The sequence below is a fragment of the Oncorhynchus mykiss genome, chromosome 1 (genome assembly GCF_013265735.2).
Source record: "Oncorhynchus mykiss isolate Arlee chromosome 1, USDA_OmykA_1.1, whole genome shotgun sequence".
In the NCBI taxonomy this organism is placed as follows: Eukaryota; Metazoa; Chordata; class Actinopteri; order Salmoniformes; family Salmonidae; genus Oncorhynchus; species Oncorhynchus mykiss.
In genome coordinates this window covers 22,854,801-22,881,796 of record NC_048565.1, presented here as the reverse complement: position 1 = coordinate 22,881,796, position 26,996 = coordinate 22,854,801, and the positions used below count along the sequence as shown (strand labels likewise).

General features: G+C 44.1%; 1 protein-coding gene across 6 annotated transcripts in view; it reads right to left on the bottom strand.

Moving 5' to 3' along the window:
- Positions 1 to 12,417: 12,417 nt before the first annotated feature.
- Positions 12,418 to 26,996, bottom strand: part of LOC110510174 (A-kinase anchor protein 13) — a 155,706-nt gene continuing 141,127 nt past the window's right edge. For 4 of the 6 annotated variants that reach the window (XM_036971711.1, XM_036971767.1, XM_036971864.1 and 1 more), the window contains 18 exons: positions 26,754 to 26,919; positions 26,401 to 26,513; positions 25,997 to 26,143; positions 23,554 to 23,807; positions 23,317 to 23,442; positions 22,822 to 22,939; positions 22,447 to 22,698; positions 22,172 to 22,248; positions 20,571 to 20,752; positions 20,267 to 20,349; positions 19,963 to 20,154; positions 19,143 to 19,307; positions 18,972 to 19,042; positions 18,393 to 18,437; positions 17,289 to 17,339; positions 16,641 to 17,105; positions 15,957 to 16,319; positions 12,418 to 15,241 (listed from right to left, as the gene is read on the bottom strand). In XM_036971711.1, the coding sequence (XP_036827606.1) occupies positions 15,131 to 15,241; positions 15,957 to 16,319; positions 16,641 to 17,105; positions 17,289 to 17,339; positions 18,393 to 18,437; positions 18,972 to 19,042; positions 19,143 to 19,307; positions 19,963 to 20,154; positions 20,267 to 20,349; positions 20,571 to 20,752; positions 22,172 to 22,248; positions 22,447 to 22,698; positions 22,822 to 22,939; positions 23,317 to 23,442; positions 23,554 to 23,807; positions 25,997 to 26,143; positions 26,401 to 26,513; positions 26,754 to 26,919 (2,981 nt within the window). In that variant the 3' untranslated portion in view covers positions 12,418 to 15,130. The remainder of the gene's footprint in view (positions 15,242 to 15,956; positions 16,320 to 16,640; positions 17,106 to 17,288; positions 17,340 to 18,392; positions 18,438 to 18,971; positions 19,043 to 19,142; positions 19,308 to 19,962; positions 20,155 to 20,266; positions 20,350 to 20,570; positions 20,753 to 22,171; positions 22,249 to 22,446; positions 22,699 to 22,821; positions 22,940 to 23,316; positions 23,443 to 23,553; positions 23,808 to 25,996; positions 26,144 to 26,400; positions 26,514 to 26,753; positions 26,920 to 26,996) is intronic. The other 2 variants (XM_036971865.1, XM_036971828.1) reach the window with 2 other exon arrangements.

Genomic DNA, 26,996 nt, shown 5'->3' with positions numbered 1-26,996 from the left:
CTGCTCCTTTTACTCTTTGTGCCGAATGCACTAGACGACCAGTTCTTCTAGCCTTTAGCCGTACTCTTATCCTACTCCTCCTCTGTTCCTCTGGTGATGTAGAGGTTAACCCAGGTCCTGCAGCCCCCAGCATCACTCCCATTCCCCAGGCGCTCTCATTCGTTGACTTCTGTAACTTTAAAAGCATTGGTTTCATGCATGTTAAAATTAGATGCCTCCTCCTTAAGTTTGTTTTATTCACTGTTTAACACACTCCGCCAACCCATATGTCGTAGCTGTGTCTGAATCCTGGCTTAGGAAGGCCACCAAAAATCCTGAAATTTCCATCCCAAGCTATAACATTTTCCGACAAGATAGAACTGCCAAAGGGAGTGAGTTGCAATCTAGTGCAGAGATAGCCTGCACAGTTCTGTTCATGTTCATACTATTCATGTCTGTGCCCAAACAATTTGAGCTTCTACTGTTAAAAATCCACCTTTCCAGAAACAAGTCTCTCACCGTTGCCGCTTGTTATAGACCCCCTGCAGCCCCCAACTGTGCCCTGGACACCATATGTGAAATGATCGCCCCATCTATCTTCAGAGTTTGTACTGTTAGGTGACCTAAACTGGGACATGGTTAACACCCCGGCCATCCTACAATCTAAAATAGATGCCCTCAATCTCACACAAATTATCAAGGAACCTACCAGGTACAACCCTAAATCTGACACCATGGGCTCCCTCTTAGATATTCCTGACCAACGTGCCCTCTAAATAGACCTCTGTTGTCTTCAACCAGGATCTCAGCGATCACAGGCTCTTTGCCTGCGTGCGTAATGGGTCTGTGGTCAAACGACCACCCCTCATCACTGTCAAACGCTCCCTAAAACACTTCAGAGAGCAGGCCTTTCTAATCAACCTGGCCCAGGTATTCTGGAATGATATTGACCTCATCCCTTCAATAGAGGATGCCTGGTTGCTCTTCAAAAGTGTTTTCCTCTCCATCTTAATAAGCATGTCCCATTAAAAAAATGTAGAACTAAGAACAGATATAGCCCTTGGTTCACCCCAGACTTGACTGCCCTTGACCAGCACAACAACATCCTGTGGCGATATCCTACTTTTCAGGGAAGTCAGGAACCAATATACACAAAGTGTTACGGTGCGTGAATGAGGACCCAAAAGCGAATTAACGTAAACAGAGCTTCTTTAATAACAAAACAAAACGTAGGCTCAGATGGACCGGCAGGTTCCGACAGGACAGGACAAGGTTGCAGCAAACATGACGATAGTCTGGTTCAGGCATGAACAACACAAACAAGAATCCGACAAAGACAGGGGCAGAAACAGAGAGAGATATAGAGGACTAATCAGAGGGAAAAAGGGAACAGGTGGGAAAAGGGGTGACGAGGTAGTTAGGAGGAGACAAGGCACAGCTGGGGGAAAGAGGGGGAGAAAAGGTAACCTAACAACGACCAGCAGAGGGAGACAGGGTGAAGGGAAAGGACAGAAACAAGACACAACATGACAGTACATGACACAAAGTCAGTTAAGAAAGCTAAGGCTAGCTTTTTCAAACAGAAATTTGCTTCCTGTAGCACTAATTCCAAAAAGGTTTGAGACAATGTAAAGTCCATGGAGAACAAGAGCACCTCCTCCCAGCTGCTAACTGCACTGAGGATAGGAAACATTGTCACCACCAATAAATCTACGAACATTTCAATAAGCATTTTTCCATGGCTGGCCATGCTTTCCAACATATCAGCACCCCCTGCTGGGCTAGACAATCTGGACACTCTCTTTCTAAAAATGATCTGCCAAACTTGTTGCAACCCCTATTACTAGCCTGTTCAACATCTCTTTCGTATCGTCTAAGATCCCCAAAGATTGGAAAGCTGCCATGGTCATCCCCCTCTTCAAAGGGGGAGACACTCTAGACCCAAACTGTTATAGACCTATATCCATCCTGCCCTGCCTTTCTAAAATCTTTGAAAGTCAAGTTAATTAACAGATCACCAACCATTTCAAATCCCACCGTACCTTCTCTGCTATGCAATCTGGTTTCCGAGCTGGGCATGGGTGCACTCAGCCACGCTCAAGGTCCTAAACAATATCATAACCGCCATCGATCAAAGACAGTACTGTGCAGCCGTCTTCATCGACCTGGCCAAGACTTCCGACTCTGTCAATCACCGCATTCTTATCGGCAGACTCAATAGTCTTCGTTTCTCAAATGACTGCCTCGCCTGGTTCACAAACTACTTCTCAGATAAAGTTCAGTGTGTCAAATCGGAGGGCCTGTTGTCAGGAACTCTGGCAGTCTCTATGGGCGTGCCATAGGGTTCAATTCTCAGGCCGACTCTTTAATCTGTATACATCAATGATGTCGCTCTTGCTGCAGGTGATTCTCCCACTTAAAAAGATGAGAGAGGCCTGTAATTTTCATCATAGGTACTCTTCAACTATGACAGACAAAATTAGAAAAAAAATCCAGAAAATCACATTGTAGTATTTGGTCAATAACAAAAGTTTATCTCAATACATTGTTATATACCCTTTGTTGGCAATGACAGAGGTCAAACGTTTTCTGTAAGTCTTCACAAGGTTTTCACACACTGTTGCTGGTATTTTGGCCCATTCCTCCATGCAGATTTCCTCTAGAGCAGTGATGTTTTGGGGCTGTTGCTGGGCAACGCGGACTTTAAACTCCCTCCAAAGATTTTCTATGGGGTTGAGATCTGGAGACTGGCTAGGCCACTCCTTCATTGCCCGGGCGGTGTGTTTGGGATCATTGTCATGCTGAAAGACCCAGCCACGTTTCATCTTCAATGCCCTTGCTGATGGAAGGAGGTTTTCACTCAAAATCTCACGATACATGGCCCCATTCATTCTTTCCTTTACACGGATCAGTCGTCCTGGTCCCTTTGCAGAAAAACAGCCCCAAAGCATGATGTTTCCACCCCCATGCTTCACAGTAGGTATGGTGTTCTTTGGATGCAACTCAGCATTCTTTGTCCTCCAAACACGACGAGTTTTGGTTTCATCTGACCATATGACATTCTCCCAATCTTCTTCTGGATCATCCAAATGCTCTCTAGCAAACTTCAGACGGGCCTGGACATGTACTGGCTTAAGCAGGGGGACATGTCCACTGCAGGATTTGAGTCCCTGGCGGCGTAGTGTGTTACTGATGGTAGGCTTTGTTACTTTGGTCCCAGCTCTCTGCAGGTCATTCACTAGGTCCCCCCGTGTGGTTCTGGGATTTTTGCTCACCGTTCTTGTGATTATTTTGACCCCACAGGGTGAGATCTTGCGTGGAGTCCCAGATCGAGGGAGATTATCAGTGGTCTTGTATGTTTTCCATTTCCTAATAATTGCTCCCACAGTTGATTTCTTCAAACCAAGCTGCTTACCTATTGCAGATTCAGTCTTCCCAGCCTGGTGCAGGTCTACAATTTTGTTTCTGGTCTCCTTTGACAGCTCTTTGGTCTTGGCCATAGTGGAGTTTGGAGTGTGACTGTTTGAGGTTGTGGACAGGTGTCTTTTATACTGATAACAAGTTCAAACAGGTGCCGTTAATAAAGGTAGAGTGGAGGACAGAGGAGCCTCTTAAAGAAGAAGTTACAGGTCTTTGAGAGCCAGAAATCTTGCTTGTTTGTAGGTGACCAAATACTTATTTTCCACCATATTTTGCAAATTCATTAAAAATCCTACAATGTGATTTTCTGGATTTTGTTTCTTCTCATTTTGTCTGTCATACTTGAAGTGCACCTATGATGAAAATTACAGGCCTCTCTCATCTTTTTACGTGGGAGAACTTGCACAATTGGTGACTGACTAAATACTTGTTTGCCCCACTGTATATCTCCCTCACTAACTTTAAGCATCAGCTGTCAGAGCAGCTTACCGATCGCTGCAGCTGTACACAACCCATCTGTAAATAGCCCATCCAACCAACTACCTACCTCATCCCTATTTTGTTTTTGGTTTTTCTGCTCTTTTGCAAACCAGTATGGTTTGTCTCTACTTGCACATCGTTATCTGTAAATACAGTGGGGAGAACAAGTATTTGATACACTGCCGATTTAGCAGGTTTTCCTACTTACAAAGCATGTAGAGGTCTGTAATTTTTTATCATAGGTACACTTCAACTGTGAGAGATTGATGCTAAAACAAAAATCAAGAAAATCACATTGTATGATTTTTAAGTAATTAATTTGCATTTTATTGCATGACATAAGTATTTGATCACCTACCAACCAGTAAGAATTCCGGCTCTCACAGACCTGTTATATTTTCTTTAAGAAGCCCTTCTGTTCTCTACTCATTACCTCTATTAACTGCACCTGTTTGAACTTGTTACCTGTATAAAAGACACCTGTCCACACACTCAATCAAACAGACTCCAACCTCTCCACAATGGCCAAGACCAGAGAGCTGTGTAAGGACATCAGGGTTGAAATTGTAGACCTGCACAAGGTTGGGATGGGCTACAGGACAATAGGCAAGCAGCTTGGTGAGAAGGCAACAACTGTTGGCGCAATTATTAGAAAATGGAAGTTCAAGATGACGGTCAATCACCCTCGGTCTGGGGCTCCATGCAAGATCTCACCTCGTGGGGAATCAATGATCATGAGGGATCAGCCCAGAACTACACGGCAGAACCTGGTCAATGACCTGAAGAGAGCTGGGACCACAGTCTCAAAGAAAACCATTAGTAACATACTACGCCGTAATGGATTAAAATCCTGCAGCGCACGCAAGGTCCCCCTGCTCAAGCCAGCGCATGTCCAGGCTCGTCTGAAGTTTGCCAATGACCATCTGGATGATCCAGAGGAGGAATGGGAGAAGGTCATGTGGTCTGATGAGACAAAAATAGAGATTTTTGGTCTAAACTCCACTCGCCAAGTTTGGAGGAAGAAGAAGAATGAGTACAACCCCAAGAACACCATCCCAACCGTGAAGCATGGAGGTGGAAACATCATTCTTTGGTGATGCTTTTCTGCAAAGGGGTCAGGACGACTGCACCGTATTGAGGGGAGGATGGTTGGGGCCATGTATCGCGAGATCTTGGCCAACAACATCCTTCCCTCAGTAAGAGCATTGAACATGGGTCGTGGCTGGGTCTTCCAGCATGACAACGACCCGAAACACACAGCCAGGGCAACTAAGGAGTGGCTCCGTAAGAAGCATCTCAAGGTCCTGGAGTGGCCTAGCCAGTCTCCAGACCTGAACCCAATAGAACATTTTTGGAGAGAGCTGAAAGTCTGCATTGAAGGATCTGAAGGATCTGGAGAAGGTCTGTATGGAGGAGTGGGCCAAAATCCCTGCTGCAGTGTGTGCAAACCTGGTCAAGAACTACAGGAAATGTAGGATCTCCGTAATTGCAAAGTTCTGCTTTTCTGATGTATCAAATACTTATGTCATGTAAAATGCAAATTAATGCAAATTAATTACTTAAAAATCATACAATGTGATTTTCTGGATTTTTGTTTTAGATTCCGTCTCTCACAGTTGAAGTGTACCTATGATACAAATTACAGACCTCTACATGTTTTGTAAGTAGGAAAAACTGCAAAATCGGCCGTGTATCAAATACTTGTTCTCCCCACTGTATATCTCTCCAGTGTAAATTGCTAAATTGTAATTACTTCGCCACTATTGGCCTATTTATTTCCTTACCTCCTTACTTCATTTGCACACACTGTATACAGATTTTTCTATTGTGTAATTGACTGTACATTTATTTATCCCATGTGTAATTCCGTGTTTTTGTCGCACTGCTTTGCTTTATCTTGGCCAGGTCGTAGTTATAAATGAGAACTTGTTCTCAACTGGCCTACCTGGTGAAATAAAAATAAATGTAAAACAAACTGTGAACTCTCCTTCCAGACTCACATTAAGCATATCCAATCCAAAATTTAATCTAGAAACGGCTTCCTATTTCGCAACAAAGCCTCCTTCACTCATGCCGCCAAACATACCCTCATAAAACAGACTATCCTACTGATCCTTGACTTCGGCGATGTCACTTACAAAATAGTCCCAAACACTCTACTCATCAAACTGGATGTAGTCTATCACATAGCTATCCGTTTTATCACCAAAGCCCCATATACTACCCACCACTGCGAACTGTATGCTCTCGTTGGCTGACCTCATCACCATATTGTTACTTATCCTCTTGCTCTTTTGCACCCCAGTATCGCTACTTGCACATCATCATCTGCACATCTATCACTCCAGTATTAATGCTTAATTGTAGTTATTTTCGCATCTAGGGCCTATTAATTGCTTACCTCCCTACTCTTCTATATTTGCACACACTATACATAGATTTTTCTATTAAAAAATGTTTTTTGTGCTATTGACTGTACGTTTGTTTATGTGTAACTCTGTGTTGTTGTTTTTGTCGCACTGCTTTTCTTTATCTTGGCCAGGTCGCAGTTATAAATGAGAACTTGTTCTCAACTGGCCTACCTGGTTAAATAAAGGTGAAATAAATAACCATGTTGTTGTCATGTGGTGTTGCTACATGATGAAATGTGTTGGTGCCATGCTAGGTTGTTGTCTTAGGTCTCTCTTTAAGTAGTGTTGTGGTGTCTCTCTTGTCGTGATGTCTGTTTTTTCCTATATTTTTTATTTTTAACCACAGCCCCCATCCCCGCAGGAGGCCTAAGCCTTTTGGTAAACCGTCATTGTAAATAAGAATTTGTTCATAACTGACTTGCCTAGTTAAATAAAGGTAAAATAAAAATAAAAACTAGAGCGAGAATGTCAGCGAATACAGCAAAGAGCTTTTGTTTTTATGAGCGAATTCATGTTTAAGTTCATTCTCAGCACTGTCAACACAATTCATTCAACACTTTTATAAGCCATAAAATGTGAGTTCTATCTTCTTCCACTCGCTCTACAACCAGCATTGCAGCTGTAATGAGTAAGTAGGAAAGTGTATCAATAGGCTTGGTTGCATTGTTATTAGCGGATTGGGACTTTTTTAATATCGAGGAATTTCACTTTCTCTGCTCATAGGCGTAACAACATGAATTTGTGCAGAAATAAGGCAGAAATAATGCGATGCGACTCAAGTTTCACAATCAGCTGGAAAACAGTGTACCTTTTTGGTCAGTGTGTCACGCCCTGACCTTAGAGATCCTTTTTATTCTCTATGTTTGGTTAGGTCAGGGTGTGACTCAGGTGGGAAAGTCTATGTTTTCTATTTCTTTGTTATTGGCTGTGCGTGGTTCCCAATCAGAGGCAGCTGTCTATCGTTGTCTCTGATTGGGGATCACATATAAGTTGCCATTTGCCTTTTGGGTTTTGTGGGATCTTGTTCTGTTTAGTGTCTGTACCTGACACAACTGTGCGATTTTGTTTTCACTTTGGTTATTTTTTTTTAGTGTTTTTTTAAAATAAAATATGAACACTTTGGTCAACTCCTTTCGACGAGAGCCATTACACAGTAGAGGAAAAGGAGAACGGAGGGATGTTGAGATGCTGACTGAGGATGAGACTGAGCATCAGCTGCAGGCACCATCAGCCCAGTAAAATACAAATAAAATACAAATGATTTAAATGTATGCTCACTCAGCTGTTCCCCACAAGTAATATAACAACTTATCTATTACAGGTGTGATCATATAGCCTACCTGACATTTTTCAAATATATACAGTACCAGTCAAAGGTTTGGACACACCTTTTGTAGAGTAATAGTGAAGACATCAAACTGTGAAATAACACATATGGAATCATGTAGTAACCAAAGTGTTGAACAAATCTAAATACATTTTTTACATTTGAGATTATTCAAAGTAGCCACCCTTTGCCTTGATGACAGCTTTGCACACTCTTGGCATTCTCTCAACCAGCTTCATGAGGTAGTCACCTGGAATGCATTTAATTTAAGAGCTGTGCCTTCTTAAAAGTTAATTTGTCAACATACATTTTGACTCAAAGTGATTTTGACTCAGAAAAGTTTGGTGACCACTGAGGTGCATATACAAACTGGTAGAGATAAATATTTTTTTATCATGTTAGGTTCTGAACAAACAGAGTAAAAACTCAAACAGACAACTAGTGAAAGCTCAAACCAAGTTTCAACCCAATGGGTGCCTCAGCTGCAAGCACAACATACAAGTCACAGAAGCAAATACTTATACCTAAGATAAACAATCCTTCTCTGTTGCTAGGCAGAAACTCAGTCTGCTCTTCTTACTGGTATTGTCATGGCCCTGCCTAAGTCCTCTGGCCCCCCTCTCTCTTCAAATGTTGACCTTATTGAGTTGAGTTCCACACCCATCCTTATCGTAGTTCTACAGCATCTGGCCTGCCTCATCAGGAACTGAGACTAGACTGTTACTCTTCACTGTAACGCTCGTCGGAAGAGGAAGAGTAGTCGGACCAAGGTGCAGCGTAGTAAATGTTCATACTTTATTTACAACTGAACACTAAGCAAAACAACAACGACGACCGTCACGTTCTGACGGCAAAACAGAGCTGCTAAAAAAATAAAAATAAAAAAAATAAATAAAAAACATCCCACAACCTAAGGTGGCAAAACAGGCTGCCTAAGTATGATTCCCAATCAGAGACAACGATAGACAGCTGTCCCTGATTGAGAACCATACCCGGCCAAAACATAGAAACACAAAACCTAGAAATAAAGAACATAGAATGCCCACCCAAATTACACCCTGACCAAACCAAATATAGAGACATAAAAAGCTCCCTACGGTCAGGGCGTGACATTCGCCTCCTTCCTTAGAAATATTAATATTCTTCAATGACATGTTTGCACAGCTATTAACTTTCTGTACTTCCCCTTGTCTCACACAGTAACTCTCCTTACACAAAGTTTGTATTCAACCTTCATTTACCCCTAACATATACTGTAAATGTCTTTTATATGCAAAGTAATCAATGTTCTATAATGGTGACATGAATAAGTATATTTGAAGATAATTGTTGTCCCATGTAGCTGATTTGGTAGAGTATGGCACTTGCAACACCAGGGTTGTGGGTTTGATTCCCACAGGGAACCAGTATAAAAATGTATGCATGCAATACTGTAAGTCGCTCTGGATAAGTGTAGTAATTAGATCACAAACAAGGCCCTACAGCTGCTTGCCCTGTGACTGGGGGTGAAAAAGCTGACTACAGTTGTTTGTGTACCCAGACCATGGACTGTGGCATTCACTACTCTGGATGCAGCATTCCAGGGGTTTCTATACATCTGCATTTGACCAGAAACCCATTACTCAAGCTAATGCCAGCACAAAACACACCCATTCATCTTTTTCTTTTTTTAACACACATCAACAGAACATACAGACAAGCCAACCGACACAACATGCTGCACTTCCTCAAAATACTCTATTTACATACAGACACAGAGGGCTGTGGTAATTGGTCAGATGACACCCAGTGGGCTGTGTAGTGCAGCTCCCCCAGAAGGTCCAGTAAGATCAATGAGCAGTCCGTCTGGTCTATTCAGGACAGAGCAGAACAACGCTCCATCAGAAACATGGTGGAGCCTGGAACCCCTGATCGGCATGCCGATGAACTCATCCTCTCTCTCTCAAAGAGCATGTTCACCAGGAGCCCAATGGACTCTCACATTTTCAACTGGCCTGGCAGGCCCTTTGATCTATTGTTGTGCCCCAGTGATTGAAATGTCCTGCTTGCTCACCAGTAGCTGGTTGCAGTGCCTGGTCAGCCTAGTGCTAATGAATGCACACACAATCCCAGCAGCTTCCAAAGCCCAGCGCCAATGGCAGAGCGAGTGCTAAGCTCCCAGTGAACCGGCACATTAAAATACCCTTGTTGACAGCCGTAATGGAGCGAAAACAATTGAATTCCTTCAGCTGCGGCTACAACCCATAGATTCTATTGTGACCTGTGTGTGTGCATCTTGCATAATCCCCCCCCCCCCACAGATCTAGGGGATGTTGGAGGAGAATTGGGGGAGAGCCTGGTTGTGGTGGGCTGGTGAGTAGAAGACGGTCTTTGGGGAAAACACAGCAAAATTACAGAGCATGCAGAGAAGGGCAGCATCTGCTGGAGCACAGAAGATGATGACCAAACCCCTCACATGTCACACCAAGGATGTGCTCACATGCCAAGCTGTGTGACTGCCTTACTGCCTGACTGCTACAGCACAGTGGGAGGCCATAGAAAACCAATAATGGGCAGGGAGGAAAAGTGCTTTTGAAGTGCATGTACCTTACAAAAAAATGAGTTCTGGTTCAGAAGAAAGACATGTTCATCTAACAGCCTGAAAAAGAAGCAGAAGTTCTGGATGAGCATTATTATCCCTTCTCTCTCTGCCACTCCAACGGTATCAATATAACCCTAATGCCATCATTTATGATTCATGGAAAAGGCCAACAAAAAAAAAACATTCTGCAGATCAGGTATAGAGAACAAATTATCAGAAATAGAGATTGAAAGGTGGAGGAGGAGAGAGGAACAGAGGGAGGGAGTAAAACAGGAAGAGAAGGAGAGAGAAAGAGCTGCAGAGCGGAAGCAATTTAGTTCTGAACCTTTAAGAGTCTAGGTGAAATATGATTTGCCGATGGTGGGAACCGCTGAGGGGGTAAATTATGAACCCTAGCCTCATCATCGCTGCCCCCGGGGAGAGGAGGCCCAGAGATGGATGGAAATGGCTTCAGACCCTCTGCCTCCCATTTCCATCAGACAGTGATTGAGTTCAATAATAACCCATAGGGTGCTGCCTGCGTGGTGTGTGGGGGAATGGGAGAGACAGGGAGGCACTGCACTGTCCTGCCTCCAATGTGATATATATGGAATGAACAAAAGAACGTGACACCTGTGAGATTTACGAGGTACTGGCTTGTAGAAACCCAGGCTGGCAAGTTATACAGCTTTCATTGTAAAACAAAGACATCAGTCAGCCATCCATCTGAGATGACTGCCTGTCTCATTAAAGTTATTATCATATTGAAATAGCTCAGTACCATACAGGCTGGCCTCTTTAATACATCTTAATATGTATTATGTTTCTTTGATGCCTCTACGTTCTCTAAGATCAGCATATCAGTATATTCTTCATCTGGTATCAAGGTGTTTCCCATGTTAATTATACACAGGTTTCCGTACTCAACTGAGGCAGATAGGTTGCCATAACATACTGTAAGTTGACTACCACGGTGAGCAGATCATTGATGTTTGTACTATAATATGTAAAAGGAGAATAATGACTCATGCCCATATCGGAGCACAACACCAGTCTGCCACTATTGTTCTAGCGAACATACCGACAGTATTTATATGCCCGTCGACACAGAACACAATAAAGACTCAGGTTTCTTTTGTTTTGTTCCTTTTTCTTTTCTTCCCCCAGATGGAGCAGTCTAGAATGGCTCTTTCACGTTACACACCAATTGGCACCAGGAGCTAGATAAAGGTCACTACTGACAGTGAGCAATGCATGATAATATCATCCTTTACAAGCCAAATCTCTGCTGTTCTGCTCACATTCTAACGGTGTGACAGGTTGCCCAGTCATTCTTCCACTGCAGTTGAGGGAGGGAGGGCCAGGGGGATTTGGAAGCACTTTGAAAAGGTCATACTAGCAAAGATGAATATGTGCTTAGGTGAAGTTATAATGGCAGACATCTTGTAGGCTGGAGCTTTGGGAATTATATAGATCTGGACCTGAAAGTGGGGCATTTCACAGCAGCTGCTAGAGAATGCTCATCATGGCTTAATAAAGCTGTTCGTATCCCAAAAAACGTTCAAAGTCAAATATGGATACTCATCTGGGACAAAATAATAGAAAGCAGAAATAGAGAGCATATTGTGTTAGTTACAAACTGATAGATTGAATGGATCTGATTAGACAGTTTATCTTCCCATCCTCGTACCTTGAAGTCCTGTGTTTCTCCTCAGCGCAGTGCAGTACGGTGCAGGCCAGCTGGGCAGGGTCACTTATTGTCACTGACAAAGGCAGGGCTAGTCACATCCAGAAGTGGACTCCGCCACACCCTCTACCATAGAATTCCTCCTGAAGCCACTCTCAGCCTACAGAGCTGTCAGTGAGGTGGATGAAAAAGACAAGTACATTTCTATCTTGTCCATGGAGTGGAACACACAAGCGTAAAGAAAGACAACGTCCCCTGCAGAGGAATGGCAGTTTCGCGAGGTACGTCGTCAAACTAGACAGCACAGGATCATAGAGACAGAGAGAGAGAAAGAGAGTAACGGGTGGTTAAATCAAACATACCCTCTGTGCAGCTGGCATCAGACAGTCAATTAAGGCCAACATTCACCCAAAAACTGTGAAACACGATCCGTGCAGTTGTCCTGCTTGACTGGCCATTATGTGTGGCCTAGAGGCACACCAAAGCCATTCCATTATAGAACAAACAATTAACACACAAAGACAGGGGGAGAAAATAGACACAGACACAAATCTCAGTTGACAAACAATAATAGTTATTTATTAAGAGAAAAATGAATTTACATTTTATACCTCCAAAACAGGGAGGACACTGATAAATAAAGCCTCATTATAAAAAGCTTAAATCGATCCAAAAATCCACAAACAATACTTTAAAAGTTAAATTTGTACATGACACATATTTACATAATGGTTGCTTTGCCCTTTTATTTTTTATTTTTACATGAAATTCCGCAAGAAATACAAATTGTACCTTTTTAGTACAAACAACAAATGACTTTAAAAGCACTGGTATACAGTATAACTGTAAAACCCACTCCAACTCCTCACAGATGCTGGCTAATATTCTAGTGCATTTCAATTTGAGCATAATGGTCTCCCCTATCTCTGCATTTGCCACAATGCATCATGTACAACATTTCAGAGCCACTGTAGCACTGCTCAACATCTATACTGTAGACGGCCATGACAGTTGTTGTTGAAGGGATGATTAGCAGATATTCCCAGAAGAATATCAAGTGATAAAGGGTAGGGTCTAAGAACGTTCACACCTGTCAAAAGCGGAATATGTCTATTAAGGCAAGTCAGTAAATGTGAATGAACCAATCAATCAACCAATGATCCCTCCCTATGCTTTCACTTTTATAAAATCACTAAACAAGGGGCCATGAAACACCATGTTAACGTGGTGATTCACTTTGCATATATATGACCAGGGGGAATTGTTGTGAAATATCAAGATGACAAATCGAACAGAGTAGATAGTATTGGTGAATTATGAAGATTGCCACAGCGCCATCTGATGGTCAAAACAAGATAAACCAACGCAGACAAGAAGAAGCAGAGCAGTTAGGCTGCATTTACACAGGCAACCTAATTCTGATATTTTTTCCACTAATTTGTATTTTTACCCATCAGACCATATATATATTTTTTAGAGCTGATCTGATTAGTCAAAAGACCAATTAGTGATGAAAAAGATCAGAATTGGGTGTAAACACAGCCTGTGACTGATGATTAGCACCATATTTCAGTTTTACAGAGTCAGAAGAGGACTTTGCTGTGCTTTCATTTTAAATTCTGCTCATCAGCAGCAAAGAGAAACGACAAAACTGAAATATTACGCATTATGAACCACTGGTTATATGGATCAAAACCCCCAGACTGGAGCATGGACGGAAAAATATCAATGAAGAAAATACAGGGACATTAATTATTCTGGACTATTTGAGAGGCACAAGAGAGCTTGTGGTACCACAGGCTACCAATACTAGAGCAGACTGCAGGGGACATAGGGAAATATGGGGTTTCGTCCAGAGGAAAGGTTTGCTTTGGTTTGACTAATAGACGAACAGCCTGTCCTGCAGGCAGATATACAGTATCAGTGTAATTCCAATGGGAATGGTTGGTCAGGGCTAGATTCATCTATTCCAATATCAGCATTAAAATATTACCCAAAAATTGTATCAGAATTTCTGTTTCTGTAAATCCATTGTTGTGAGATAGATATCCCTTAATCAGTCTGGATTTCGATTTAGTCTGTGTACATTGAATGATTGTCACTCATTGTAAAGCAGGAAGTCTTGCCACTTGTAACAGAGTGAATATTATCATCACCTTCAAACCCTATGCCAGTATTGCATTGCAGTGATTGACAAATAAAATGGTTCACAAATTCAAACTCAAGTGTGCAGTGGAGGAATAGAAACACCGCAAATGTTTCTTCTACCCATTCAATCAGCTGGAACCATAACGTCTAACAGTTTATCATCATTATATTCAATTGCAAAGTGGACAATAGCGACAAAAGCAAGTCAGCCACTATGTCTTTGAGTTTCGCTTCCTTACACACTCTCTTTCTTCAGCTCTTCCTCTTCGTCACTCATCTCTCTCTCTCTCTCTTTTCTCTACTTTCTCTCCTCCATTACAAGCTATTCTTTCTCTTTATTTGGCCTGTCTTGTTTTCCGTTTCTCCCAGACTCATTCATCCTCTTCTCATAACTCAAACTCTGTGGTTAGTCATGTCTTCTCTAACCTTGAGTTGCCTTTCTTTACAACTGATGTAGTGCTGATGGGAGAAATGAGGCTGTAGTTCCTTACAGGCGGGAACAAAGCATTATGGGGCCCAGTGTTAAGCAATACCTTTAGAAGTATGACAATAAACACTATTGCATAAGCTTTACTCACTCAACTGGAATTGTTGAATAGGGTGTACTGTATGCTCTATTTTGTCATATTGGCTATTAGGGTATACTTAAATTTGTGAAATGCAGCATATTCTACAACAGTCACTCCCCTACGACACCTGCTCTGTTAAATCTTCCCTTCACATAGAAAACGAATGTCAGCTACTGTATACTTCATGAATGCTAAATCTTCTTCTAGCCATGGTAAAATTCCTGAAACTGTCCAAATCATATCTGAACACTATCAAACTCCAAAGTAACCAACCCATGCATACCAATCCAATCCATGCCACAGCAGACTTGCAGCTTCACCACAGAATCAAACCCAAATTATCTTCATCTAAAAGTTACACCTTGACAATTCAGTGGCAACTAAGCGCGAAGTGTCTGCATGGTTCCATAATAAGTTCACAGGAAGTGCTCAAGCTGTACATCCTGGCCATGGCCATGGTCGACCCCTCCAGGTCCAGGTCAGTGGGTAGGGTACAGTATGTCAATGGGGTGCATGTCTATCTGGCCACACTACTACATGGTCTGGCAGTCAGTTGATGCAGTGAGTGTGGGGCATTGTGGGATAGTGGATGACAGCGGGATCAGCAGAAGAAGATCTTTCCGTCGCACTGAGGCTCTGTGACCCCAGTGTTCCCGGGATCTGTGGGGAAGAAAGACGGACATAGACTTTAGTTAGACTGTAACAACATCCATCCCTTATACACCGAGTATACCAAACATTAGGAACCTTTCCCCCCTTTCGCCATCAGAACAGCCTCAATTTGTCGGGGCATGGATTCCACAAGGTGTAAAAAGCGTTACACAGGGATGCTGGCCCATGTTGACTCCAATGCGTTCTACAGTTGTGTCAAGTTGGCTGGATGTCCTTTGGGTGGTGGATCATTCTTGATACACACAGGAAACTGTTGTGAGTGTCAAAAACCCAGTAGCATTGCAGCTCTTGACACAAATCGAAGCGCCTGGCACCAACTACCATACCCTGTTCAAAGGCACTTAAATCTTTTGTCTTGCCCATTCACCCTCTGAAAGGCACACTGTCACATACATAATCCATATCTCAATTGTCTCAAGGCTTACAAATCCTTCTTTAACCGGTCTCCTCCCCTTCATCTACACTGATTGAAGTGGATTTAACAAGTGACATCAATAAAGGATCATAGTTTTCACCTGGTCAGTCATGAAAAGAGCAGGTGTTCTTAATGTTTTGTACACTCAGTGTATAGCGCGTAGCACAGGTAACTCAACTTTTCCCATGGCTCTCTTTTCCTTACAAAGATGTTTGGTGCTACTGGTACCTAGCTGGTGCTACTGGTATCTGGCTGGTGCTACTGGTACCTGGCTGGTGCTACTGGTACCTGGCTGGTGCTACTGGTACCTGGCTGTGATTGCTGCCCCTTCCCTTTCTTCTTCTTCTTCTCCTTCTTGTCCTTGGTCTTGGCCAGCTGCATCAGGCGGTTAGGGATTTGGTTCTGGCCCTCTGTGCTGCTCTGGGCCTTGGAGCTGGCGTTGGAGGAAGAGGACGAGGAGGAGAAGGGGTTCAGGTTCTTCCCTTTCCTCTTGGAGCCCATCCTGAGGAAGGGGTCTTTGGTGGCGGGGGAGGAAGACAACTCTGCCTCCCCTCCTCCAGGCTCTTTATCCAGAGAGGTGGAGCTCTGAAACTTCATGGACTCCTCTGAGGTGGTGGAGGGCGTCCGCTGGGTCCTGTGTGCCTGCTCTGCCTACAGATCAAACCAAACCATACAACAACAAGTAGGCACTTAAGCCTCACAGCAACTTAATGATGGAATCTGACTTTTGAAGGAAGAGATTTTATCTAGGATTCAAGGTTGAGCTAGTTTTAGAATTAGAAGCTCAGGCTTGAGCCCAGGTTATGGTAAAGGGTTATTTAAAGGCCATCATTACATGGCCCATGTGTAGTCAGTCCATTGTGGTTACATTTTGTTAAATAATAGTTATTTGATTTCTGTAATGTAAGGTAACAGACAGAGACCAGTGAGCAGTAGCCCTCTTTGAGAACCGTGTTGGCCGATCCAGCTCACCTCGGCTTTCTTCATCTGCTCCACCATCTCAGCCTCCCGCTGCAGCGTCTCCTTGTCTCTGTCCAGCTTCCTCTGGGCGTCCCTTAGCCTCTCCAGATCCCTCTGATACTCCTCCTTCCTCCTTAGAAGCTCCTTCCTCTCCTCCTCCATCTGCCTACGCCTCTTTACTGTCTCCTCCTCCTGCTCCTTCACCTGTACCTCCCTGTCGCCCAGCCCCGACTCCCTCACCTCCCACTCCCTCTCCCTCCTCCTCCTCTCATCAGCGTGGGCCACCTGCTGACGCTGCAGGTTGGCCACCTCCTGCCTCTGCTTCTCTAGGCTGCGCTGTTTCTCCTGCTCGATCAGGGAGTTGGGCCGCGAGGAGGAGGAGGACAGGGAGGAGGTGGAGGAGTGGCGCGAGGCTGGCCGCTCAGCCAGAGCATGACGCTGGTCCTCAATGAAGGTGTCCTGCTGCACCACCACTGCCTGCAGGAGGACAGTAACAATGGTTATAAACACATGAAGTTGTATTGACATGCATACTAATGGCCAGTTTTTGTATGTCAGTGTGCTTTTTAACAGCTCTGCGTGATTTATCTAATAAAAGAGGATAGGAAAAATGAAGAAGCGAGGAGAACATCATATGAAAGAGAGGAGAAGTGGATATACCTGCAGTGTGCTGAGGAGGTCATGGAGGTGTGTGACACTCTGGAGGACCTGCTACATTATAAGACGAGAAGAGAGATCCTAAACATGTACCTGTGTATGGTTACACAGTAGGAACATACACACAATGAAATACTTCCTATGAAATAACATAATACAGTACAGCGGCAACTAGAGGCCTGTCTGTGGGAACAGGTAGTGATGCCTCTCTCACGCAGCCAGTCAGTCAGTCAGTCAGTCAGTCAGTCAGCCAGCCAGTCAGCCAGCCAGTCAGCCAGCCAGTCAGCCAGTCAGCCAGCCAGCCAGCCAGCCAGTCAGCCAGTCAGTCAGTCAGCCAGCCAGTCAGCCAGTCAGCCAGTCAGCCAGTCAGTCAGCCAGTCAGTCAGTCAGCCAGCCAGTCAGCCAGTCAGTCAGTCAGCCAGCCAGTCAGTCAGTCAGTCAGCCAGCCAGTCAGCCAGTCAGTCAGTCAGTCAGCCAGTCAGTCAGTCAGTCAGTCAGCCAGCCAGTCAGCCAGTCAGCCAGTCAGCCAGTCAGTCAGCCAGTCAGCCAGCCAGTCAGCCAGTCAGCCAGCCAGCCAGTCAGCCAGTCAGTCAGCCAGCCAGTCAGCCAGTCAGCCAGTCAGCCAGTCAGTCAGCCAGTCAGCCAGTCAGTCAGTCAGCCAGCCAGTCAGCCAGTCAGTCAGTCAGCCAGCCAGTCAGTCAGTCAGTCAGCCAGCCAGTCAGCCAGTCAGTCAGTCAGTCAGTCAGCCAGTCAGCCAGCCAGTCAGCCAGTCAGTCAGTCAGCCAGTCAGCCAGTCAGTCAGCCAGTCAGTCAGTCAGTCAGCCAGCCAGTCAGCCAGTCAGTCAGTCAGCCAGCCAGTCAGTCAGTCAGTCAGCCAGCCAGCCAGCCAGTCAGTCAGTCAGTCAGTCAGTCAGTCAGCCAGTCAGCCAGCCAGTCAGCCAGTCAGTCAGTCAGCCAGCCAGTCAGCCAGTCAGCCAGCCAGCCAGTCAGCCAGTCAGTCAGTCAGCCAGCCAGCCAGTCAGCCAGTCAGTCAGCCAGCCAGCCAGCCAGTCAGTCAGGGATGTACAGTATGCTGGTAGTGTAACATAGCGTTGGAGTCAGACCTACCTCACTGTTCCTCTTGAGCAGTAGCAGTAGGTTGTTGTTGCCCCCCTGTGGAAGAAGACAAGTACAGCTGCAGTTAGTTACTGAGATATTAACAGAGCTGCTGAAGCGAGGGGTCACGTTAATCACCCCCTCAAAGGAAGAGATTGATCCCACCTGCCTGGCGGGGCGGCCTGAGCAGAGGAGATTGTAGCCATTAAAAGCACAGGACTGCTCCCACACATTTCAGCCCAGCCCGGGGGCATCACCTAGCCTAATGGAGCCTTATTAATATGGACCAGCTCAGCTCAGCCAGCCCAGGGCCTCAGGCTGGGATAATGCCTGTCTGTTAATGTCAGTGGTGATGATGGGGGACCGGACCAGGCCTACTGAGACACATACATACAAGTTTAAATCCTTCCTGATGGCATTGGTTAGGAAATAATAGTTATAAAGAATAGCCAGGAGTTAATGAACAAAGTGTGTGTGTGTGTGTGTGTGTGTGTGTGTCTAAGCTGGTCTTCAAGCATTCCTCTGTTCCTTTCATTCATTTGCTGTGACTCACACACATACACCTCTGAGTTGTACAGTTACTGTAATTACCTTCTTTAACACACCGTCTGACTCAGTCCTCCGAAGGTCTAATGAGTCATCCCCCTCTTCTTTCTCTCCGTCTGGAATAAAAAGAGACCTTTATCCCACAGCTCAGCTACAGTATGACAGGCAGTCAGGGTACATAGGGAGAGGGAGTAGGAGTGAGTGATGTGACCTTACTTTTGGAGATGTTCATCTGGTGGCTGTCAAAGCCACCGAAGGTCTCAGCGCGCCGAGGCAGACACACTGGCCCCACACTGCCCCCTGATGCATCTTGGGTACTGGACACCTGCTGCCCCACAGCCCCGCCCAGACTTCCATTCACCAGCACATGGAGAGTCTCCACTGAAACACACACACACACATTACACACATAAGGATAGGACCTGCACTCTAGTTCTGTATTCATGCCGTAACATGACATAAAATCATTCACAGTTGTGTGTTGTTTTTTATTACTATTTGCCAGGTCTTGTGACCCTTAACTGGCTACATGTACACACAGCATCCTGTATGATTTCAGTAACGACTACACACACTACTCTAGGTAGCTGAAGAAACCTGGATAGACCTCCATAAACTGGGTTTCTAAGGGAACCAGGAGAAAATGAGAAAAAATATCAATATCTGGCTCATTACTCAACCTGCAGTGTTAAAGCAATCCATTTGTATTGATTATATCGCTGTCTACAGAGAGAAAACGCTGATATAAATAACTATGACAAGTAACCATATATCACTCTGGCTTTAGCCAACAATGAGTTTTCGGCACTATTCTGTAATCTCTCTGCCTTGGTCTTTCAGCTGCTACCGGCATTATATTATATTAGGGGTATTTTCGGGTAATTTCCTGATTGTTTCTGATTGGTCCTGTGTGTCTTTAGGGGCAAATCACTGGTTGGCCATGTGTCCAGGTAATTCAATAGGTGACCACTGATTGAATAAAGGGACATCTGTGTTGTGTTTGGTCTCTGCCAGAGGACTGTCCACTCTGACTCACCTTCCCTCAGGGCATCCTTCATGATGGGCTCTCCCTTGGTGATGTCATCTGGGGTGGCTCTAAACAGCATTTTGGTCCTGATAGACTGGGTTGGTCTGGTCTCCTCTGCTGGTCCCTCACACATGTCCCTGAACACCTTCACCTTCTCCTCCAATAGACTCATGATCTGCTCATCCTTCTTCCTCAGCAGCTCTGAGAGGAACAGAGACACACACTGTGGTTAATACCTGTCATACACAACACTGACAGAGGATATCCATCAGGTTATACAGAATTTGATGAAAAAAACAGAACAGGTTTTTACCTCTAATCTCCCGTGCTTTGGTCTCTAGCAGTCTCTTGTCTTCCTCGGTCTCACTGGGGATTCCCTCATCGTCATCCTTCTCTCTGTTAACACACACAATCCTCCATCAATCAAACCATTTACACTGCATGTGGAGTATAAAACAAACATGTTCTGCATATATATTTGTGGGTACACAATGTGTGTGTTCCCATTGATATAGAATTCCAGATATTTTTTATAATAAACAAATTGCTGTGGTCTGATGGGTTTTCCCCATTCTAGTCATTATATTTCTATGTGTGTTCCTGTCTAACTGACTCACATGGAGTGCATGGCGTCCTGTATGAGCTGCATCCAGGTGTTGCGTTCCTCCTTGGTGCTGGCCAGCACCTCCACCATCTCTGGCTTCTCTATTCCCGCTGTGATCAGGAACAGACCCCTCTCCTCGTTAGCCACCTCACGCACAATCAGCTTCTGCAGGGAGATCACCGTGGACCGCTGATCCTGGGGGACGGGAGAGCGGGGATGGAGGGGAAAGAAAGAGGGAAGAATGGAGTGAGAGGAAAGAGAGCGAGAGAGAGAGAGAGAGAATGGAGGTGAAAGGATGTATTGACCAGGTTTCTATTGAAGGATGTATAGACCAGGTTTCTATTGAAGGATGTATAGACCAGGTTTATATTGAAGGATGTATAGACCAGGTTTCTATTGAAGGGTGTATAGACCAGGTTTCTATTGAAGGATGTATAGACCAGGTTTCTATTGAAGGGTGTATAGACCAGGTTTATATTGAAGGATGTATAGACCAGGTTTATATTGAAGGATGTATAGACCAGGTTTATATTGAAGTGTGTATAGACCAGGTTTCTATTGAAGGATGTATAGACCAGGTTTCTATTGAAGGGTGTATAGACCAGGTTTATATTGAAGGATGTATAGACCAGGTTTATATTGAAGGATGTATAGACCAGGTTTATATTGAAGGATGTATAGACCAGGTTTCTATTGAAGGGTGTATAGACCAGGTTTCTATTGAAGGGTGTATAGACCAGGTTTATATTGAAGATTGCATTGACCAGGTTGCTATTGAAGGGTGTATAGACCAGGTTTCTATTGAAGGGCGTATAGACCAGGTTTCTATTGAAGGATGTATAGACCAGGTTTCTATTGAAGGGTGTATAGACCAGGTTTCTATTGAAGGGTGTATAGACCAGATTTCTATTGAAGGATGTATAGACCAGGTTTCTATTGAAGGGTGTATAGACCAGGTTTCTATTGAAGGGTGTATAGACCAGATTTCTATTGAAGGATGTATAGACCAGGTTTCTATTGAAGGGTGTATAGACCAGGTTTATATTGAAGGATGTATAGACCAGGTTTCTATTGAAGGGTGTATAGACCAGGTTTCTATTGAACGGTGTATAGACCAGGTTTCTATTGAAGGGTGTATAGACCAGGTTTCTATTGAAGGGTGTATAGACCAGGTTTCTATTGAAGGGTGTATAGACCAGGTTTCTATTGAAGGGTGTATAGACCAGGTTTCTATTGAAGGGTGTATAGACCAGGTTTATATTGAAGGATGTATAGACCAGTGGGAGGTTTCTATGGAAGCTACTATAGGGAAAGTCAATGTAAAGCCCAAGGAAAGGGGAGCTGAATGAAAACTCCAAACGTAAGTGAATGGTAAAAAACTGCAAGATAAGATTCTACAAAGAGTGTAACCAAGCTAATATACTGCTTCATTAAAATGTACATCTAGAATGCCACGGCCTTGCGAGGCACAATATTATTAGAGGTGGATAAACCTTGAAGGACTGGTGTTATAACAGCACAGAAAGGTAAACTTGGTGTAAAGTAACATGAAGTGGGCACGGTTCTCTACAAAGTGTATGAAATATTGAGCTGGGAAAAACAAAAATAACATACCAGTGAGGCAAAGACATATTTCTGGTCTTTCTCCTGGAGGAACACAAACACGTCAGACAGCAGCATGGCCTGGACATCTGAGGAAAATAACAGAGTCGGGATCAGTGGAGGAGGGAGGAAGGGGCAAGAGAGGGAGAGAGTGAGAGAAATTGAGGACAGAAAGAGTGAAAAAAACTAGAAGGAGAGGGAGAGAGGAGGGAATGAGAAAGAAAGAGAAACCTAGCGAGAGACAGAGAAGGCGAATGATACAGAGATAAACAAGGCTGATCCCGTACCCTTTAGTCTGCCTGCAGAGTTCTTGAGCTGCAGTGGTCCATCATGCAGCAGCCTCCTGCCTCTCACCAGGTCTTCCCGTGCAAACATCTGGCCACTCTTCATCCTCTGAATGGACTTGCTGTCCGTACGGCTGTACACTTCTTTCAACCGTTTCTTCTTGTCGTGTTCATTCACCTTGTTGTCCACCGCATTTAGAATCTCCTTCACCAGTCTCAGAGCCTGGGTTATATCGTCATGGTCTTCCTCATTCTCTGCATCAGGGAAAGAAGAGCCGCATGTCACTTCAGCACACACAGAGGGAGAGACATCACCACTCTTTCTCACAAAGTAAGTGTACGAGTGCCATTCAAGGAATAGAGAATACCAGGCCTCACCTTTGGTGTGATGCAGTATTCTCTGTAGTAGCACGGGGTACTTGGTTATTCGCTGTGTCACTAATAAGATACACTCTGGAATGCCTAGTCTTCGGACGATTGTGCTGCTCATCTTTTTCTGAAAAACAGACAGATCCAATTCATATATGAATATTCTGTTTCAAACAACTGCAGATTTATGCAATAAAATTACAACAGTGTAGTGGCACCACCTGGTGGATAAAGTTATGTTTTTCATACTGCTTATAATCAATCAAATGTATTTATAAAGCCCTTCTTACATCAGCTGATGTCACAAAGTGCTGTACAGAAACCCAGCCTAAAACCCCAAACAGCAAGCAGAAGAAACCTAGAGATGAACCAGGCTATGAGGGGTGGCCAGTCCTCTTCTGGCTGTGCCGGGTGGAGATCATAACAGAACCAGCAGGGTCAAATAATAATAATCACAGTGGATGTAGGGGGTATAACCATGTACAACAAAGAGCAGTTAGTTACCTTGATGAAGGCTTGGAAGCGTTTGTCTTTGGTGTGAAGCTCCTTATAAAAGTTAACCGCCTCATTGTGGCGACTGCAGAATTTCCCGTAGACTTTCTTCATGCGGTCGGCATTGGGCCCTGAGAACTGCAGACCAGACAACCCATCGAAGATTAACTTACAGGTTAGTCTGCTAGTCAACATTTACACAACGATCACTAAACCCCTCATGCCATCAAACAGTCTCCCCCTGCTAACCTGTGAGACAAGGACGTCTCCTATCTTGTGGATGAGGAAGCTCCCGTCATCCCGACCCTCGATTGAAGACTCCCTCTTGCGCTCCAGGAGGTGGGTGAAGAAGTCTGTGTGTAGGTCCAGGAGTTCGTCCAGCATGGGAAACACCCGCTCCACCGTGAGGGCCTCCAGCTGCAACTCCTTCTGCAGGCCCTTACTGTACACCTCAGACATGATCCTCAGCGTCCGTACGTGGTGCATCTCTGTCTGGACCAGCTCTGCAGAGAGACAGGAAGGGAAGGGTAGGACGGGGAAGTAGAGAGTGGGTTATAGTGCAACATCCCAATTAACAACACCCTCCTCACATTGTGTTTAACCCCAGGGTGAAAGTAAGCCGGTAAGGTCCGGTACAGAGTATCGTCAAAATAACTAGTGGGGATACGCCGTACCGGTTAAACATGGCCCTATCACAATAATTAAACAAAGATGCAAATAAAACTGTCAGTTTTATGTCAGTCGCATGAAAGAAATGTGCGAATGTGTAATACGCTCCAAAAAACATTTGTGTCGTTTTTTGCAGTGGTGTAAAGTACCTAAGTAAAAATACTTTAATGTACTACTTAAGTCGTTTTTGGGGTATCTGTACTTGTCACGAGTCCGACCGAGGGTGGTTTCCCTTCCCGGTCGGGTGGCGCTCGGCGGTCGTCGTCACCGGCCTATTAGCTGCCACTGATTGTCTTTCCTCCCCCTCCTTGTATGTTTATTGGCACCTGTTTATGTATGATTAGTTTGTCTTTATTAGACAGCCGGCCCGCCTGGTTGTTGTGCGGGATTATTTCAGTGTAACCTTCGGCTCTGTTGTAGTTAGTGCCTGGTCGTGCATTTTCCGTTGTACATTTTCATTCCCTGTGTTTGGGGCCGTTACTATTGTGAGCACCCTGTGGTGCGTTGGTGCTATTAAAGATGCACAGCATTGCACTCTCTGTTCTCCTGCGTTTGACTCCACACCCACGACACCCGGAGCATTACAGTACTTGACTAGTAATATTTTTGACAACTTTTACTTTTACTCCACTACATTCCTAAAGAAAAGAATGTACATTTTACTCCATACATTTTCCCTGACACCCAAAAATACTCGTTAGATTTTCAATGCTTAGCAGGACAGGAAAATGATCTAATGCACGTGCATATCAAGAGAACATCCCTGGTCATCCCTACTGCCTCTGATCTGGCAGACTCACTAAACACAAATGCTTGTTCGTAAATTATGTATGAGTGTTGAACTGTGGCTATCCTCTGGCTATCCGTTAAAAAAAAAAGAGAAGAAAATTGTATCGTCTGGTTTGCTTAATATAAGGATTTTTTTGTGATTTATACTTTTACTTTTGATACATAAGTACATTTAAGTACATTTAAAGTACATTTAAACATTTGTTTACATACTCATCTCATATGTATATACTGTACTCGATACCATCTACTGTATCTTGCCTATGCTGCTCTGTACCATCACTCATTCATATATCCTTATGTACATATTCTTTATCCCCTTACACTGTGTACAAGACAGTAGTTTTGGAATTGTTAGTTAGATTACTTGTTGGTTATTACTGCATTGTCGGAACTAGAAGCACAAGCATTTCGCTACACTCGCATTAACATCTGCTAACCATGTGTATGTGACAAATAAAATTTGATTTGATTTGATTTGATTACTTTCACTCAAGTAGTATTTTACTGGGTGACTTTCACCTTTACTTGAGTCATTTTCTTTTAAGGTATCTTTACTTTTATTCAAGAATGAAAATTGGGTACTTTTTCCACCACTGCGTTTTTGTTGGTTTTGGTGTTCAGCAGGGTTTTTTTCGGCTGTTCGAACACCATTTGTTTTCTTGAGGCAAGTCGAAGTCCGATAGACGAAGTCTACGCTCCTTCGTTGGTGATTGTTCAACAGTAATACTCTTAGTAGGAGTGGGAACTATGAACGGGATTCTTCAATTAAGTGTTTGTTGTCATTCAACAAGAGACGACTAGTTTTCATGCACATTTTTTCACATGAGAAATAATGCACCGAACATCTTAGTTTGATGTAAAATTAAGCGACTAAGACCTCCTCGGCAAGAACAAGAACAAAGTGAACCTAGTATGCGGGCGCCTTAACAGATGTCTCTTTCCACTCATCAAATAGCGGATGTACAGTGCAGTGTACGGATGTAGGAATGATTTTAGAGTAGACAGGCTTACAGGAGCCTATTGAAGTGATTGTTTGACAATCAGATGAGAACATGATGACTGGGTGTGTTTATACCACATTAAAAGGTAATACATTTTAAAAGTAAAATGGACAAATCTTTACTATTAGTCCCACAGATATCTTATTAAATTAATAAATGAATTGTTTGACTGAAACAAAGGATGGGAACATATGGAGGAATGAGTGGGATTGGGAGAGTTGCCCTCCTACCATAGATGACGTCCTGTCTCTTCACCACCTCCTTCTTGAGCCCCTTCACATACTTCTTGTCCACAGTGAAGGTCCAGGAGTCTGCCTCAAGATCCTTAGACTCTGCCTCAAACTCTCCCATCAGCTGGCTGTCCATCATCTCAGTCCCTAGGACAACACACATGAACAGTTAGTATGAACGGGGCAGGAGTGGCTATACTGTATGTACTGTAAGCATACATATGCTCTCCTACACTCACATATGCTGTAAATTGGACCAATACAAAGTCATGCAAAACAACAGCTGAAAACAGAGGAAATCCGAACATGTCACATTTGCTCACTCCTTTGAACCGATCCCCACAAAGAGAGTACAGCAAATACAGGCTCTGTCACAGTGATAACTCTCTAGCTCACTACCTTACCTTCATCAGTGAGAGACTCAGTGGACTCATTGACCTTGGAGGTCTTGTGCAGTGAGTCTGTGGACTGGGACAGGTACTTCAGGCCCTTCAGTGGCATCTCATCCATCAATGGCCTGCATGGACAGACAGACAGACAGGGTGGAAGAGAGAAACAGAGTTAGTGAAGGAGGGACTGTTACAGTGATAACATAAGTTGTGTATACACTCTGGTTGTACAATGCATTTGACACAACACTTGTGAGTACACAGTATTGTTGATGTGTGTCAGCATGAAAATGTACACCGTTTGTACAACCCTAGTATGTAAGGGGCGATAGTGAGTTGGTTGGTGATTGAGTGGCGTTGTGTCTCACCCTGCGATGTTGCTGATGGAGATGCTCTTGGACAGGTTGCTTTTGTTAAAGGGGAGAATGCTGTGATTCCTGCGAGGCACCACCGCTGCCACCGTAACCATGGCCTGGTCATCAGGGGACAAGATGGCAGACCACGGACGTTCCCGAGACGATGTCGATGATGTAGCTGATCACACGAATACAGTTAGCATGTAAAGTAGTACAGCTCATTAGGATATCAGGAATTCTACATGCACAAAGTCA